The 18,400-nt window shown below is 35.3% G+C and overlaps 1 protein-coding gene across 2 annotated transcripts in view; it reads right to left on the bottom strand.

Moving 5' to 3' along the window:
* ZPLD1 (zona pellucida like domain containing 1) overlaps positions 1 to 18,400 on the bottom strand; it is a 347,010-nt gene that overhangs the window by 14,811 nt on the left and 313,799 nt on the right. For both annotated transcript variants that reach the window (XM_047723539.1, XM_047723540.1), the window contains 5 exons: positions 15,310 to 15,530; positions 12,047 to 12,228; positions 10,680 to 10,752; positions 6,155 to 6,252; positions 4,706 to 4,786 (listed from right to left, as the gene is read on the bottom strand). In XM_047723539.1, coding sequence (XP_047579495.1) covers positions 4,706 to 4,786; positions 6,155 to 6,252; positions 10,680 to 10,752; positions 12,047 to 12,228; positions 15,310 to 15,530 — 655 coding nt within the window. The remainder of the gene's footprint in view (positions 1 to 4,705; positions 4,787 to 6,154; positions 6,253 to 10,679; positions 10,753 to 12,046; positions 12,229 to 15,309; positions 15,531 to 18,400) is intronic.

Below are 18,400 nucleotides of genomic sequence, written 5' to 3'. Positions count from 1 at the left end.
ACAAGTGATTTTTACTAAACCTAGGACATTTGGACCAGTATTTTATGAGACTCAGGATCTTATATAAACCTTATATTTTAGCTGGCTTTCTTTGCCAATACTTCATCAGGGAAGGAGAGGCACTGTGTCATTACTGCCAAATAGGAGTAGAAATCCAGACTCCTTCTTGGCCTTTCTTGACCACCAAGGAGTGGGGATCTTGTTAATGCTGGGTAGGGTGGGAGTTTCCACTCCCCATTAGGCACCCAATAATATCTCTCTGACCAGCTGGGGTAAGAGTGGTCTTCCGTCAACACCCCAAGGACTATGGTCTCATTACAGTGGGGTAATAGTAAACATCTGACTCTCCACTGGGACTCCTTTGACATTAACCCAATGGGGCATGTAAGGGTATTTCATTATTGCTAGGTGAGAGTAGAAGTACAGAATCCCCATTCAGCCTTCTCTGAAATCCCATAAGTGGAGATTGGGATACCTTCTTACAGCCAGACCAAGGAAGGAAATTTGGCCATCCACTCAGTCTTTGTTGGCCTGCATGGGGGTGAAGTCACACTTTATTTTGTGTTGTTAAACTAGAGTAGTACAACTATTATGTAAGTTTTCTGTTTTACTAAGCTCTCCTTTCCTAGTCTTTTGGCTTGAGAGGGCAAGCTTTATCATCATTCATCCATTCATTCATTTATATCTGTGCCCATTGATATTTGAGTTAACTTCTTCAGCTCTAAGTCTGGGATATATAAGACAAAAAGAAAACCCAGGGAACTCACCACAATATCATTCATGAGGTCTCAAATTTCCCAGCTTGTTGAACCCTATCTCCATCTTTTAAAATTTATTTTATATTTTATTTTATATATAACATTCAGGGATTTTGTTGTTGTTGTTGTTGTTGTTGTTGTACTTAGCGGGAAGAATAGGCAAAACTCTATCTACTCAATCTTCCCAGGAATGATTTCAGGTCACTTATTTTTACTACAAAGAAGAATATCAATTTTTTTCTTTTTCCATACTTGTTTACTTCCCTTCTCGTTCCTTCCTTCTCCTTCCATTCCTTTCCTTGCCCTTGTCTCTTCTCTTCACCCTTGACAATTTTTGCCTTGACTCCTTGTTCTTTCTTTCCTTCTCTTCTTGTCCTTCTCTTCTCATTTTCCTCTGTTTCAATTCCTTTTTTTTTTTTTTTAACCTTTTGACCTCCTTCACCCATTTCTCTCACCCCCAAGTCTCCATGTCTGGCAACCACTAATCTGTTTTCTGTATCTATGATACCTATGAGAGGTTGCCTTTTTTTTCCCCTCCCCGATATGATATCCATTCACAATTTCTTTATGCATTCATCCATCAATGGACACTTAGACTGTTTCCATGTTTTGACTATTGTAAATAATGCTGCCATGAGCATGAAGGCACCTATATCTTTTTGAGTTAGTGTTTTCATTTTCTTGCATAAGTACCCAATAGTGGAATTGCTGGATCAAATGGTGATTCCATTTTTAGTTTATTGAGGAATCTCCGCAGTGTTTTCCATAGGGTCTATACCAATTTACATTCCCACCAGCAGTGCATAAGTGTTCTTTTTGTTCCACATCCTACCAACACTAGTTATTTCTTATCTTTTAGATTTAGCCATTCTAATAGGTGTGAGGTGATATCTCTATTATAGAATTGATTTGCATTTCCTTGATTATTGAACAGCTTTTCAGGTACCAGTTGGCCATCTCTATATCTATTCATATCTTCTGTCCATTTTTTGATGAGATTGTTTTTTTACTGTTGAGTTATAGGAGTGATTTTATATATATATATATATATATATATATATATATATATATATATGAATGAGAGAGAGAGAGAGATTTACTTGAAAGGGAGAAGGCAGGGGAAGATGAAGAGAGAGAATCTCAAGCAGACTCCACACTGAGCACAGAGACTGATGTGGGGTTCAATCTCATAACCTGATCATGACCTGAGCTGAAATAGAGACTTGGACACTTAACCAGCTGAGCCAGCCAGGTATTCCTTTATATATTTTAGTTTAGTTTAGTTTAGTTTAATTAACATACAATGTATTATTTGCTTCAGGGGTACAGGTCTGTGAATCATCAGTCTTACACAATTCACAGCACTCACCATAACACATACTGTCCTCGATGTCTATAATCCAGCCACCCTCTTTAAATATTTTAGATGTTAGCCCCTTATCAGATATATGTTTTGTAAATATTTTCTCCTATTCTTCTATTCAGAAGATTGTCTTTTCATTTGGTTGATGATTTCCTTTGCTATGCACAAGATTTTAGCTTGATATAATCCCATTTGTTTAATTTTGCTTTTGTCACTCTATGGTTACTTTTTAATAAAAAAAATTAATGTTGCTATGTTTAATTGCAAATCTTATCTGTTTCATAGCAAACTTTCCAATGAGTTTAATTTATCTTTTAAATTATTTTTTCTCAGCTATTTTTTTTACATTTTTCAGGCAGTACATTGGAAAACTATAAGCAGTATCTTCATTGCTTACCATTCACATTTGAAAGAGTTGGATTTCCCTAGACCTGTCATTTTCTGAGGACTCTTTGGGCAATGTGGAACAGTAATGACCTTCCTCAAAGATTTGCTCAACTCAAGGTTCTCCTGCCTTTGTTTTACAAGGACAGAAAAGTTTCCATTGAATGTGCCATAATTGTGTGGTTGAATTTTCCCTGCCTCTCTGGACCTAAAGATGTTCAAGAGTTCTACTACCAGTTCCACGTTCCTCAGCTTCATTCATACACCTCTTCCACCAAGGCCCTTGTCTTCCCAGGTGAATCCCTCACTTTTTAGAATGTGTATTCCTGGCACTTTGAGACCTGACACTTCTGAAGCTCTGGTCACTCTCTCTCCCTTCACTCTTCACATTCTCCAGGGCTGTTGGCTTGTTGGTTTTCAACCCTGTTCCTAGCAACTCCCACTCAGATTGGTACCCTCTCCTTCATGGGTATGCATCTCTCCTGGCTGTTTCTGAAATCTGCCACCTCTGGGATCCCTCAACATTGATTTTTCTTCCCCACTTCTCCTACCACCTCTCCCTACACTGCTTCCTGCAGCAAACCCCTCTCCTTGCACTATTTGCTCTTGATCTTAATTATTTTTATTAACATGAACACATTATTTGGGGATTTCTCAGTTTTCTTTTTCACCTACTTTCATTGACACGGACATTTGAGAAACTCATTTAGTTACTCATTTCACTCTCTGTAGTTCTAATAAGAACACTAAAGAGAAAAAAAAAAAAAAGAACACTAAAGAGAGTTAGCCCTAAACCATAATCATACTAGAAGTCTGATGATCATATTCCACATTACCAACATGTGAACACTATAGAAATTTTGGAAAGTAAGAAAAAAATGTCAAAACAAAATGATTCACAATCCTACCATGCATAAGTAATCAAGGTCAACCTGTTGATGTATTTCCTTACAGTCTTTTCTATCACGTATTATATAAATGAAGTTCATTGTATATACAATTATATACATTGATTCTTTCACTTCATATTTCAGATCATTTAAATTTTAAAGAATCACGTATTTCCAAGGATTAAAAATACCAAGAAGACAGAAAGGTAGAAGATAAAATAGAATCAATTTTTTTCTGTTTTAAAAAGAATTTTATATAATTTAGTGCTGTGCAAGCTCCCAAATTACTAGCGCTCCCTAATTCACCTAGGGATTTCCTCATTGATGAACATCCAGTTTGCCCCCCCATTTTAGCATTTTAATATAACTGATAGATCAGAAAATCATAAATATTTTTGAATATGCTTCTAAATTTGTGGATGTAACATCAAAGAATATGAAATGTTTTAAGGTTTTTGATACATACCAACACTTTTTTTTCCCAAAAATGTTTCCCAAATTAACGCTTCCAGCAATAGGATATAAGAGTGTCAGTTTGACCTAGCCTAGCCTCTGACCATCATCTTAACCTTGATTAGCCAACAAAGCACATTTTTTTGGTTTCCCATCATATTATTCCCATCATGTGTCAATAAGTAGCTGTGATCTGAGCCAACCGCATTTTATAAGCATGATTAGAAGCCATTGCTTGACTCTCAAGTCTGTTCTCCTGTCAGATAAAAATGCTGAAAGGAAACTTGGATGATTGAATGTTTTTATGATCAATGTCCCCTTTCCCCAAATGTAGATTACATTCATTCTATCATTGTCTATTGGGGAATGAAGTTGAAGTTATTGGCTCTGATAAAAAAGGAGTAGCAGGATATATCATACTTTCATATTAAATACTGATAAATGAAGAAAAGCATTTTGGGGTCTAAATTATCTAGACCATTACTTTAATTTTACTCTCTCTGACATACGATGAGACTGTCTAGCTGCAAATAAATAGTACCTCCTACTGCCTTTCTTTGATTGCCAATAATATCCTAACCATGCTTTTTCTAAGACAGTGAAATATTCCCATATGTCCTAAACATGAATAAAATATCTTTGATGGACCTAACTTACTTGCAATTCTCATTCAGCAATAGCTTTATCAGCATTTTTTCTTGAAAACTCTTCTCAACTTTTATACTTCTGGCTTTGTAAGAACTAAAAGCTCACAATGTAAAACTTTAAATTTAAAAGCTATAGAAGTACCCTACAATTTGTTTATCTAACTTGGAGTTTTCATTTCAATGGGTCTTTGTTATCAATACAAGACTTACCTAAGGAAGAGATCATATCGAATATCATCATTTGGGTTCCCTGATGGTGTTGTGTAGCAATAATCCATTAAGACATTCCATCTACAGAAAGAAGTAAGTATAATCATGATTCAGAATCTCCTTTTGGGTATTAGTTACTAATCCAAGGGAAGTAAATATTGACAAATATCTTACCCCCATAGGATAAAATTATAGTCTTATTAGTTATTTCAGAGGCTTCTTGTTTTAGAATATTCTCCTAAGCTCGAGGTGTTTAAAAATATCCAGCAAATTGCCATCCCACATCAAGTGGGTTTAAGGCTAATATCACACATACACACACAAAAGTTGTGTACAAGACAGCTGTTCAAAGTCTGGAGAAACAGAAGCCAAAAGTGAGCTACAGAGATGCTTGTATGTTCTCTCTGAACAATAGCCTTTTGTTTCCAGAAGTTACTATCTTTAACAAATGACAGAAGATATTATAATGCCACATACAGCAAGGAGTTTGGTGCATAAATTATACACTGAAAATTATGCCAGAATCAGTGGTGGTGAGAGTGGGAGTCCATGACAGACAGTTTTAGGTAAAAGAAAACCACGAGGCAAATACACAGCCTTCCTCCACAAGGCCATACTGTGCCTAGATTTATACATTATTTCATTCCCACTCTGGTGTTATAAAAATGACTAGTCTATGGGAAGTAAATGCCAATAATTCTTTTTAATTCCTGCATTTGATAAGATAATTTTAAAGAATCATATATATCCAAGAAAAACAATACTAAGAAAGAAAGGGAGAAGGTAAAGAAAAACTAAATTTCCAGAGTATACTGGAGAATATTCTTCAGGATGCCAAGTTTATGTAATAATATGTGATCGGATCTTTATAATAATATTGGATTGGATCTTCAGCTTTTGAATTCCCTTTCAATTTTGATCATTCTGGATTGTCTAAAACATGGTCATAAGAAACTCATATGAAACTTGATTGACTTGGGGTTTCTTATGGAGATGTTTCTGAGGATCATATTATATAATTTTGGCCCAGATCATTATGGGGAGAGTTCTTTGTGTTGTTTTTTTTTAAATACATTTGTATTGAATAGTAACAAACACATAGAAAAGTGCACAAATCATGCAGTCACAAAATGACTGCATCTGATTCATCGTCTTTCAGATGAAAGACTAGAACACTGTGGTATCCCAGAAGATCTGCTCATTCCCTCTTCCAGTAATTCTCCCTCCTTCTTTATGGGAAGACTTCTTATTTTCCAATTAATGACACAAAATAAGTTTCACCCTTTAATCTTTGTAATTTATTATTTCTATTTATTAGCATTCCTAAATGGTGTGGCAATGACAGTATTTTTTAAATTAAAAATGAATAAGCTAACTTTATGATTCATTAGGCTTTATGTGGTCAAAATGTTTTAACCAACAGAAAAAAAGAAAAGAGTTTGAAAATACCTGCCATCCAGATTAGTGGCTTGTACAGCTGCAAATACTTTGGTTTTCAAAGGTAATCCTATACTTGGGATAATTAACTGCTGGCTGTAGGTTGAATCCTAATGATGAAAAAAAATGAGCAATTAATCTGTCATTGTCTTCCAAACAGCACATTTGCCACTTAAAACAATGATGTCATATAAAAAGGGAGAGAATCAACATAAATATACAGAATCAACCCCCAAAAGATCCAGTTAATCCTTTAGTTTCTCAGCAGAACTGTTCTTAAACCATATCCAAGTAACAAATTCATTTCCATGCATAAATCTTTTGTTTCCATAGTTTATCATATATAATAGTTAATGTTCTGTGTATTTAAATTGCATTCAATGGTTGATAGTCAGTGGTTAATACTTAATTTGTTTAATAGTCAATTGTCAACATAGAGTTTATTTAAATTAATACTTCATTTATTTAAATTACATTACTGGCTAATACTCAGTTTCTTTAAATTACATCTACTTCAGTTTAAGCCCTTTCCCATTAGGGTTTTAGTCTTTATGCTCTTGATAATGTGTCATTTGCCCAAAATCACTTATCTGGCAATTTGAAAATACCAAAATGTTTTTGAAAACCTAAAAAGAGACCAACATGTCCTGTAAGTTGCCAAAATGCATGCCACGGAGTTCCTTCACCTAATTCCTTGGCAGTTATTTACAGAAGGGTGTCTCAGGATTTCACTTCTACCTTTCTACCATTATTTTATAAAAAATTTCAAGAGCTTATTTATATTACTCCCCAATTTACAGTATTAAAGTAATAGGTTAGAAATTAAGAAGTGACAGTTTTAATGACAAAAATTGTAGGATGCAAAAAAAAAAACAAGAAGAAAAGAAAAGAACTTCTAAAAATGTAAGCTGTCAAATCATTTAGCATGCAAGCAAATTGTTTCCTCCAAATTTAGTAACCCTGAAGACAATGATATTTTGCGGCAAAGGAAAAATGTTAATGTTCATTATGAAATTTCAAAGACATCAAGCAAAGGCAAAATACAGAGCATATTCTGTCCAAGAAGGACAGGAAGAAAGCGACAGATTTTGAATTTTTGAACATATAAATTTTTAAAATTATGGTTTGGACACTTTACTTTTGAAAAAGTTGTACTTGTATGGAACATTTCATTCCCAAATAAAATCATATAAATGAGGGATTATATGCTGTACTTATTTTCTCTATTTCTGTGGTAAATGATAATAGCTCCTCCAACCATTTCTAATAGGTAGTATTTTTATTTATCTTTCCAGCTCCCTTTGCAAACTTCTCCAAGTATTCCACACTTCATTAAGTATACAGATCTGATTCTTGCATCAACAGGGTATTAGCAGGGGCCAGAAGAATGTTTGCTTATTTACAAATATCATACTGCTAAATCATTTGCAAATGGTGGGACTCAGCTGTGGTTTAACCATGAATCATCACATTTTTTCCTCCTAAAGTTGCTTCTAAGGGTATTTTTTTCCTCCTTTGTTTTTATAGTTGCTTTTTTATTCTTGTTAGTATAATATTGTCCCTAAAGTCATTTATATTTATTTTATATTTTTTTCTTCAACTATTAAGAAACATTCATAGTTAATGTAGTACTATTTCAGATTTACTCTTTCTGTATTTTCTCAGAAGACACTAATATTTAGGTACAATTCAAATGCACAAAGTCATCTTCACTTTCCATTTCCACAGTGGAGAAAACCTATATATTTATATTACACATAAATAAGGCCACAGTTCAACTTGAAATAATCCACATATATGGAAATTGCGTAGTCAATAAAAGTTATCTTTTTTTATAAATAAAATTTTCCTAAGTATATTTACTGACTTTCAGAATACTTAAACAACTGCATGAAACCAGACTAGGCACAATTTTTCAGAATGAGAGTAGTAGGTATATAACTCTTCATGCTTTTCATAACTTTTCATAACCCATTACTATGGGTTAAAAATCAAAAACTCTGCATGTAAAATAGAAGGATATGGCCACTAATGGTTATAAAATAATACTCATTTTGAAATGCTATAATGAAATTATATATGGATAGCTAAATGTTAGTGTTCCAAACAAATAATAAGTATGATTTTGGATCAATTAGTGAAAGGAAATCAATTTTTTTTCTAGTGTAAATTACTGGGGTTTTTTTCCTTGTTATTACAATACAATTGACTATATTCCCTAGACTTTGCTTTTCACCTTTGTGACTTATTTATTTTAAAGCTGGAAGCTTGCCTAAATTACTAGTTTGGTAATATCCTGTATCATGACAAAATATTTCATCCATGCCATCTTAAAAAAGTAGTTTAGGGCCATGAAACTCTTCTGTGTGATACAGTAATGATGGATCCAAGTCATCAGCATTTGCTAAAATCTACAAAATATACATGAAGTGTGAAACTAAATATAAGCTATGGACTTCAGTTAATATATCAATATGAGCTCATCAATTGTAATGAATAGACCCCAAAATTCAAGGTGTAAGTAATAGAGGAAATTGTGTATAAGCACAGGAGGTCTGTGGGATCTCTGTATTTTCAGATCAGTTTTTCTGTACACCTAAAACTGCTCTAAAAATTGTCTGTTAATTAAAAAAATACTTCGTGGAGAAATGGCCAAATTTCATTATATAATTATTTAGTAAATAACTTTTAAAATTCAATTTAATTTTTTAATTCAACCATTAGTGACACCTGTATTGCAAACTGGTTAAAAATGAGATGCATTTATTCTGTTTTCTGAATTCTATTTTTTAAAAGATTTTATTTATTTGAGAGTGAGCAATAGCAAGTGAGAACAGGGTGGGGAGGGGAGGTAGGGAACGTGAAGAGGGAGAAGCAGGCTCCCTGCTAAACAGGGAGCCCAGCGAGTTAGCATCATGCCCTGAGCCAAAAGCAGATGCTTAACCAACTGAGCCACTCAGGCATTCCCTGAATTACATTTTTAGACTCTGTTCCCATCAGAGCTCTCAGGATGTTGCGTCTTGTGAAATAAAAAGCATGACACATCAAAAAAAAAAAAGGGATGTGTTTTGACACTATCTGTTTTACTTATAGTCTGATATCAAACAATTGGTTACCTTTTTACCACAGAATTTAAACCTTAAGGTTATCACCAAACTATAGGCTTTCATTTAGCATTAAGATTCTAGAAAGTTTTGAAGGATTATATCCAGTTAGCAACAGGAGATTACTATTTCTAATGATAAAGAAAAGACCCTCACAGCAAAGCTCTCCCCAAATCCACACTTCTAAATTTTTATTTTCTGCTTTACCAGTAATAGAATAGTTTAATTTCACAAAAAAATAATGGTGTCATTAAACACCATGTGGATAAATTTTTTTTTTACTTTTTTTAGGATCAGGAAGTTTCATCTTTGTTTCACTCAAATATAACAAGTAATACTGAATCCAAACCAGTCACCTCAATTCTACCCCAGGGAACTTACACATATAAATCAACAGATAGGAATTTTCCAGTTTAAAAAATATTGCTCAAAACAAAAATAAATATCTGGCCATATTGGGAATGAATATTGGCACATATTTGCTGAGTACTGTGGAACCAAGTAACTTGGCAGTTTCTCCTCGCAGAGGGAAGTTTGGAAATGACAGAAAGGCAATCTTCATTCCAACACATTTTAATTTGTTGTTTAGAACTCAGTGGTGTCAGACTACAAACTTATAAACATGATTTTTTTAAATGCCTTTGGAAAATGTCCTACTACAATATTTATAGCTCATTATATTCAAAGTATAAAGCACTGACTTTTAAATCAGTTGCATGAATTATAACTCAGTGCCATGATGACATGAATAATAATATAAAAATCAGATTCATAATTTACAAAAATGTTGGTTGATAGATTGAAAAATTGATATTTAAATCAGGCATTTAAAATGTATGAATAAAAATTTTTAATCAACATGAAAATATCATTTGGGGGATTAATGTTAGAGTTATAAATAGAAATCCATGTATTTTTCACGTTTTGCTGCCACTGTCTATATTTACATGACAAGAGTTTAAACAATACTATGTAGTCAACCCAAGTTATTTCAAATGTGACAGAACTGTCATCAGCCAAATCCCATACTGAAAATATTAACACATTCATCACCAGGAAAAATATCATTTGGATTTTTCCTCTCTTTTTATCATAATAATATTGCTTTCAAAATCTTGACCCTGACTACGGCTACACGCACAGGCACACAAATAAATACATACCTATAAATATAGATAGACACTTGGAGCAACTATGTAAAATCACATTTACAAAATAAAATCTAAGTTATTTATCAACTTTTAGAAAGTAATGCAGTTTTTAGTATACCTTTATCACTAAGCTATACAAAAACTCTAGTAAAGATGAATAAATGTTACCAAAGAAAAACAGGGTTAATGTAGCTTTTGTAGATTTTGATATAAAACCCATCCGCATAAATGGCTCCTCAGAACAGTGAGAGGGAACATAACATCCTTCACCCATCAACTTACATTATAAAGGAGCAGGTTCAAAGTGCTGACAAATGTACCATTGTTCTCTCTCACAGAAATAGCAGCTGAGGACCTAAAACAGATTTAGAGAAAGGAAAGCACTGATGAGTTTTTAAATTAAAAGTTTCAGTTATACATTAATGTTGGATTTAAGGCTCAAACTCTTGAGTAAGCATGACATACTTTTAACTAGGCCTGGAGTAGGTACACTATTTAAATCACTGAACAGATAAATAATCAAAAAGCCAGAGAGACCAAATAAAGATAGACTGTTCTTTATGATCTTTTTATTTACAAAGGCATCTTTGCATTTTGCATTGCATATATGGGACTTTTTAAAGAAAAATGTCATTCCAGTATAACTTGAATCTGATACAAACACATTTTCATCAATCCCTGGAGAAGTTTCATGAGATCAGGGATTTTGTTTTACTTTGTTCACTGCTAGAACACTGCATGGCACATGGTAGAAGTGTAATAAATATTTATTGAATGAATGAATGACTTTCCAGGCACACTGCAGCTTGGGAATGTGTTTACTGGGGAAGAACAGGGGAGCAGATTAAGTCTATGACACCCTAATGACTCACTTCCCTCTACACCTGTATTGTTTTGACTCAAAGCCTTTCTTTTCTTGTTTTTCCAAGTCTTGCTTTTCACCAAGTTACTTGTCATCGTTGTGCCACTAAAACCAGATCTGATCATTTTTTTTAAATGAAAGAGAATGTGGCCTCCACACTCCCTTATGACTAAGATTAAACAATCACTACACCTTTGTGAAAGCCAACGCTAGATCTGAGGAGAGAAGGTTTTCACTCAATTATCCCATTTTGCCAAAGTTTTGACAAATCTGACAAATCCAGGGGGCAATGCAGTATTGTGAACACAACCTTGTCTTGGAGTATGTGCTTTGGGAAAAATGAATGAATGCATGACTATAAGCAAAAGGCTATGAGCTCCATCCACATCTGAAGCCCTCTGGCTCTGAATGACATCACCTCTCTTTGGGAGCCATCAGCACCTGTGCAGCTGACACCCCAGCAAGAGCATGCAGTCCCACCTTCTGAGGCAGGAGAGTCCAACAGTGAGAGCTTATGGGAGAGACTGAAGCCAGGCAGGACCCAACATGCAGTAACTGTTCTACGCCCCAGAAACAGGACAGTCCTCTTGGACTGCATCAGCATCCAGAGTTCTTAGCTGCTTGGATGATTCTGAAGGGCATGAGGAGAACCCCCAGGCAGACATCTGGCCAGTTTGAGCCAGTTTTAATTTGGGGAGAAATAGATATATTTGATCTGTTGATATGGGTCATAGCAAGGTCAGATAGATAGACAGAATGTGAAACCAGGGATAGAATGTGAACTTACGAGGCAAGCTGGGTATTATTAACCAGGTACTCCAGTGGGTAACTACAGCTAAATTTGTAGAGAAGCCCAGGTAGATAGCTGATGATTGTTGGTGGGTCTGGAGTATCAATGTATCCCGAAATATTTCCTATTTGTACTGAAGTTGCATTTCCATAAGCACTGACTCCTGGAATTGTGGATACCTATTAAAACAGTAGATCAAGTTTAATGATTAAATAGCTCTATGTAAATCTAGGCATTTCATTTGCAAAATAAAACATTAGATCAGATCATTCCTAGGGTCTGTTTCAACTACAACATGCCATGGTTTTGAGATTATATACACAAAATACTATTTATAAATGATTATATATGTCTTTTAACTAAAGGAAACTCCATATTCACCAAAGACACTTTATTCATATTTCACAAATAAGAAAGGAGAGAGATTACATGTTCAGAGGGCTACAGCAAGTAATTTGAAAATGTTCATGAGTAAGATCCAAATTCTGTGGCCTGCCTTAAAAAAATCCCTGTTAATCTGATATTGTTTTCCACTTTGGTTTCATGTCTCCAGACTTAAACTCTTGGCTAATAATGCCCCAGCCACTGGAACACTTGGGTGGCTCAGTCAGTTAAGCATCTGCCTTGGGCTCAGGTCATGATTCCATGGTCCCAGGATCAAGTTCCCCAGTGGGCTTCTTTGTCAGTGGGAAATCTGCTTCTCCCTCTGCCTACAACAACCCCTGTTTATGCTCTCTCTCTAACAAATAAATAAAATCTTTTAAAATAATAGTAATAAAAATAACACCCTAGCCACACATGCTCCCTCTGCCTTCTTCTCCCCAACTTCACCATGATGTATCCTGCTTCCCCCCTAGATCTCATCTTCCCTAAGAAAGTTCCTGACCTCCCTGTAGGTGGTGCTTATCTCCATCACAGGAGCAGCCACAGTGCATGAACTGGCAGTCCCCTTCACCGAATCAGAACCCTTTGTGGGAGTCCTCTTAGTCTTGTTTGCCTTTGCATGGTCAGCATCACACAGTGACACCAGCATCTTGGGGCCCCGGAGATGAATTCTGAACAAATGAATTAAGGTCACAAATTTTCTGAGGGTCAATCTATGGGCCTTCATCTGTAGTACATACATGGAGACTCTCATCTCTTTCCAGGGGGAACCATTCACAGATGGGTTTCAGGGGGATCATGAACTCCCAGAAGTTATATTAAAATATTGTCCATATGCATATTTTCCTGGGACTGATTAGCTTTCATTGGATTCTTCAATCCCACTAAAATGTAAGAACCACCATTTTAGGAATAATCAATAATGTTCTTGACTTTTGTAACACCATAGAGCAATACAGCTTCTCCCATTATGTCAAAGACAGTATGACACTCATGAATACTTTTAGCAGGTATTATGGAAACCTGTAATACTTACTTTTCAACAATAGAATAAACCTTCTGCATGAACTTAGAAGTCCATGGGCAAACCCAAGGCAATCATCAAGCTGATTCATGAACAGAGCGAGAATCATTGTAAATGAAAACTTTTTTTTTTAATTCTAATTCAGTGATGTAATAGTCTACTTAATTTTTCCCATGTAGGATTGTCATTGGAACAGACCCTAAAGCTGGTGACATCCAGAGCAAAAATGAAAAAATAAGCAAATCTTCCCCTCCTCTCACACCTTCCTGACTGGCTAACTAAACATACAAATTCTGTGAAAACAAAACAAACAAAACACACACACACATACGTAGTAATTTTTATACCCAAGTTATTCAGCTTTTAAAAAAGGTAAATAGCACATGTGCGTACCAACGTGCACACATACGCACGTTCACACATACACACACACACACACACACACACACACACACACATGATTTGCCTGGCATTTCTCCTGAACTATTTTCTTGGCAGCTTGGCAAGACTTAAATCCAGAGAAGAAAGCAGCCTGAAGGAGAGACCCCAGGATATGGTGGGAGGAGGGAGACCTTGGCTCTCCGTGTGGGCTCCTCCCTCCTCAAGGAAACACAGACATGTAATAATCAGCCTGCGTCACTCTCTCTCAGGCCCATCTCATAACCTCTCTGTGCACAACTCAGAGAGATGAATAAATGTTTTTAATAAAAAGAGTCAACAATACTCACGGTGCAGGCACAATACTCTAACTGGCCTCCGAGAGAAGATGAGGAAGGAGATCAAAGAAATCCCTTCCTGTCTCCCATCTCCCATCAATTCTTAGAAAACCTGCCCTTAGAGAAATTAAGCTTTCCCCTTTAAACCCAAACAATAATTTATGAAGAGGAAAAGCCAGTTTCTCCTCATACACTGGGCTAAGTGGTCATGCTCACTGTATCTCCTTTTTGTCTGTGCTAGGATTTAACAATAAGATTATATGTAAACAAGCAAAATGAAAAATAATATTCAATGAATTTCAGTGTAACACCCCTCAAATCATAATATTTATACTTCGATTAATTTTAATTCCTGGGAGTATCAATTCCTCACTCAGTTTCTTTTCTTTTTCCTTTCCTTTCTTTCTATTTATTTATTTATTTATTTATTGGTGTTTAGTGCAAGTACAAATAAATGAATAGCATAGACTAGTGGTTCTCATTCAGGGTGGGAATATTTGAAGCAGTATTTTGATTTTTACAATGACTAGAGAGATTTCTTTTTTTGAACAATATACTGGGATTTCATGAGTAAGATTGGATATGAAAAACATTTGGAAATTCAAAGAACAGTCCCACACGATGAAGAATATCCCACTGAAAATGCTGACAGTCCTCTTCCACTAAATACTGCTGTAGATAGTCCCATGGTAAACATGGACCTAGAAGATTCTGAGTTTCCCATTCTGTATTTCATCTTTCTTTCTGAATAAGGTCACTAGAAGCAAGGGGCCAAGAGATTGCCAAACTCACCAGAACAAACAATTTTTGTATAAGATAGTTCCATAAAAATGCATGAAAAGCATAGCTAATAATAAAATGTAGGGAAATATTCATCAATGTCACTCACACAAATAATGTTGTTTAGAACAGCACAGCTGATCTCACACCCCTCAACTTTCACCAACAATAAACAGAACCATTACTGGGAAATAAAATTGTAAGTCTGAAGCCTCAAACAGGCAAAGGAAGTGATTTGTTTGGTTTTATTGGAAATTTTTTCTTGAAAGATAGATTGGTCTTCTGATTATTTCATGAAATGGGGAGACTTTTTGTTGTGACCCCAAACCTAGCACATAATTTCACACTTGTCTTACCACTAAGTTGTTTCCACAGCCCTCCAAGGTGCTAAGATTGATGATGAAAATGACGACTGCAGGAAAGGTGTTGTTATTGATGAACCCCCTACAGTGGGAGTCCCCATGCCTTCCATTCAGGGCCAGATCAGTTTCAGAATAACCCGAGAAAAGTACAGTGCAAAAATTAATCTTCATTGTAATGGTTTGCACCCCACAGTAGACATTGATGTCTCTTTCAGCTGAAATAAAAATATATAAAAAGTAAACATTAGTCACAAAAGCACAGTACAGGGTACAAGAATAACTTTAACCTCCTCTAATGTATTTACTCATCCCTTCAGTCTGTTTAACTGATACCTATAGTTGAATATACCATAATCCAATATGAAAGTTAAGAAAAGTAGCCAGGAAGAATAGTCTTAGATATAGTAATTTAGGAGTTAGAAAATATCTCTGTTGCTTTGTGTCTGGTATACAGTGGATGTGCATTAAATGTCAGTTGAGTATTACAGAATGATTAGAGAATCGAGTGGGAAAAAATCAAGTTACAGAGAAAATTCAGAGCTAGAGTAACTGAATTATTCAGATAGCCTGTCCAGAGTAGTGAGACTCACTACAAATGATGCATCTTTCCAAGTGTAAGGAACGAGAAGTTAAAATCCATTGTAAGCATATTGCTGAGAGTTTGGGTGTTTTGTAACCCATCTTATACAGGATGGAGAAACAAAAGCTGTCCGTCAGAATCCCATTTTATTTTGCCTGTATTAAATTACTCTAGAGAGAAAGGAATGAGAACAAATGTGCTGATACTACAAAAAAAAATGCATAGCCTGCTCTAAGTAAATTTTGCCAATGACTATGCCAAAATAAAAGGAATGAATGAGACGTGGAAATTTAAAACACAATTATCACAGTTTCCATGACTATTCCATGAGTTATCAGTGACTGGATCCACTCTAGGTCTACAGAGGTGAGCATAGGCACACACACAAGCTTTTCATATCTCTACCGAGTTATATTTCTTCATATGATGAAGAAAATATATGTAGCAAATGGAGAGGTGGGTTGGGAGGTGATTCCCCAGTGCCAGAAGCTTTTACATTTATTGTTTTTGGTACTGTTTTAAGTTGAATCATGTCCCTCCCCCCATCATAAAAAAGATACACTATAGTCCTAACCCTCAGTCTGTCATAACATGATCTTACTTGGAAATTGAGTCATTGCAGATAAAATTAGGTTAGATGAAGTCACACTGAAATAGGGTGGGTCTCTAATCCAAAATGACTTGTGCTCCTTAAAAAAGGAATGCCATGTGAAGAGATGGACACAGGGAGGATGCCATGTGAAGACACAGAATTGGAGAGATGCATCTATAAGCCAAAGAATGCCAAAGCTTGTTGGCAAACCACCAAAAGATAGGAGGGGCCAAGGAAGGCTTCTATCCAGAGTGTCAGAGGGAACGTGGTCCTGCGGACACCTGGATTTTCAACTTCTAGCCTCTAGAATTCCAAGACAATAAATTACTCTTGTTTCAAGTCACCCTTTTGTGGCATTTTGTTATGGCAGCCTTAGGAAATTAATACAATAACTTTACCACTTTCTAACACTCCATTTTACCACTTAAAGTATCCAAAAAAAGCATCAGGTTTTCAAAATGTGGACACAAACAAAGCAAAAACTGACTAAGCTCTTTGGGGAAGTAAACTCACTTTGCTCAAAAAAAGGAAAAACAAGCAAACTAAAATGTATTTTTAGTAAATGAGATGATGTTCACCTTAGTAATACATAAATGTCACTCAAGGTTTTTTGGCATAGTATTATTGGCTTAAATATCTCAAATGTAATCTAAGGGTTAAGTGTTCAACAGCATATTTCTTTGGAGTATTCATTCCCCAGACTGGTTTTTGCTGGAAAAGTGAGTCATATTTTGAGAATGTGAATAAGTAAAAATGAAAATTTCTGTTTGGTTATGATTTTAAACTCATTACAAAAAGAAAGAAAATATTTTTCATGGTTAAAGATGAAGAGAAAGATGGAAAATCTATTTCTTGGCCAAAGGCAAATATTAGGCTAGTTATTCTAGAAAACTCCAAGCAATGTTCCCTTTGTAGATATAATTCATTATGAAGTATATAGGAAATAATACATACTACTTAAAATTGGGAAAATATCTCTACTAGCTTTCAGCAACATTAGCTGTTTAAATGCAACCATAACTTTTAATAATGTTCTTTACTAAAATAATAGAGTTCATTTTAATAAATGTTTGAGGGTCTACAAACTCCAAATAAGATCTAAAATCTATTGATTATTCTCTATCTACATGCTATTCATTGGCTCATGCCACCATTATCTCTTACCCTAGAGAATTATGTTAGCTTCCTACTTGATTCCTTTATTTCCACACTTAACCTTCTCTAATTAGTATAGCTATTCATACATGAATGCAATCATTTCACCTCTGCTCAGGTCTTCAACCTATCCATTTTACTTGTGCCAGAATTCCAAATCTTGAAGCAGGTCCTCAAGACGCTCCATGATCTGCCATCATCTTACCTCTGCATTCACATCGCTCTACCATCCCCCTTGCTCCCTACCTTTGTTTCACTGAACTTTCTTTAGCTCTTTGAAAGCATCACACTGAGTGATGAAAAGCAGAATAGCTGTTACCTCCAGGGGTGGAATTGTCTGGAATAGGGGAAGCAAGGAAAATTTGTGGGATGATAAAAATGTTCTTTGTCTTGATCTGAGTAGTAGTTACACGACTGCATACACCTGTCAAAATCGTAAGCTGTACCCTTAAAATCACTACAGATATGTAACATTATTTTATATAAATTAATCCTCAAATGCTATGAGTACTTTGAAAAGCCTAATACATTTTGTACGGGGCCTTTGATCAGTGCTCTTTTCTCTGTTTAGGATGTTCCTCCTCCCCCCAAGTCTTTGTCTGCTTAACTCCTATTCAGTCTTCAGGTCTCATATTTCTTGTCCGTTCCCCAAAGACTTCCCTGATCCCAAATCTAAATTATGCCACTGCATTATGCTGTCATATTGCCCTAGAATCCTATATGTATTTGTCTAGTTGTCTTCTATATAAACTGAAAGT

Source organism: Lutra lutra, chromosome 1 (genome assembly GCF_902655055.1).
Source record: "Lutra lutra chromosome 1, mLutLut1.2, whole genome shotgun sequence".
NCBI lineage: Eukaryota > Metazoa > Chordata > Mammalia > Carnivora > Mustelidae > Lutra > Lutra lutra.
Note: the sequence above shows the minus strand (reverse complement) of the source record. Positions and strands in the feature narration are given on the sequence as shown.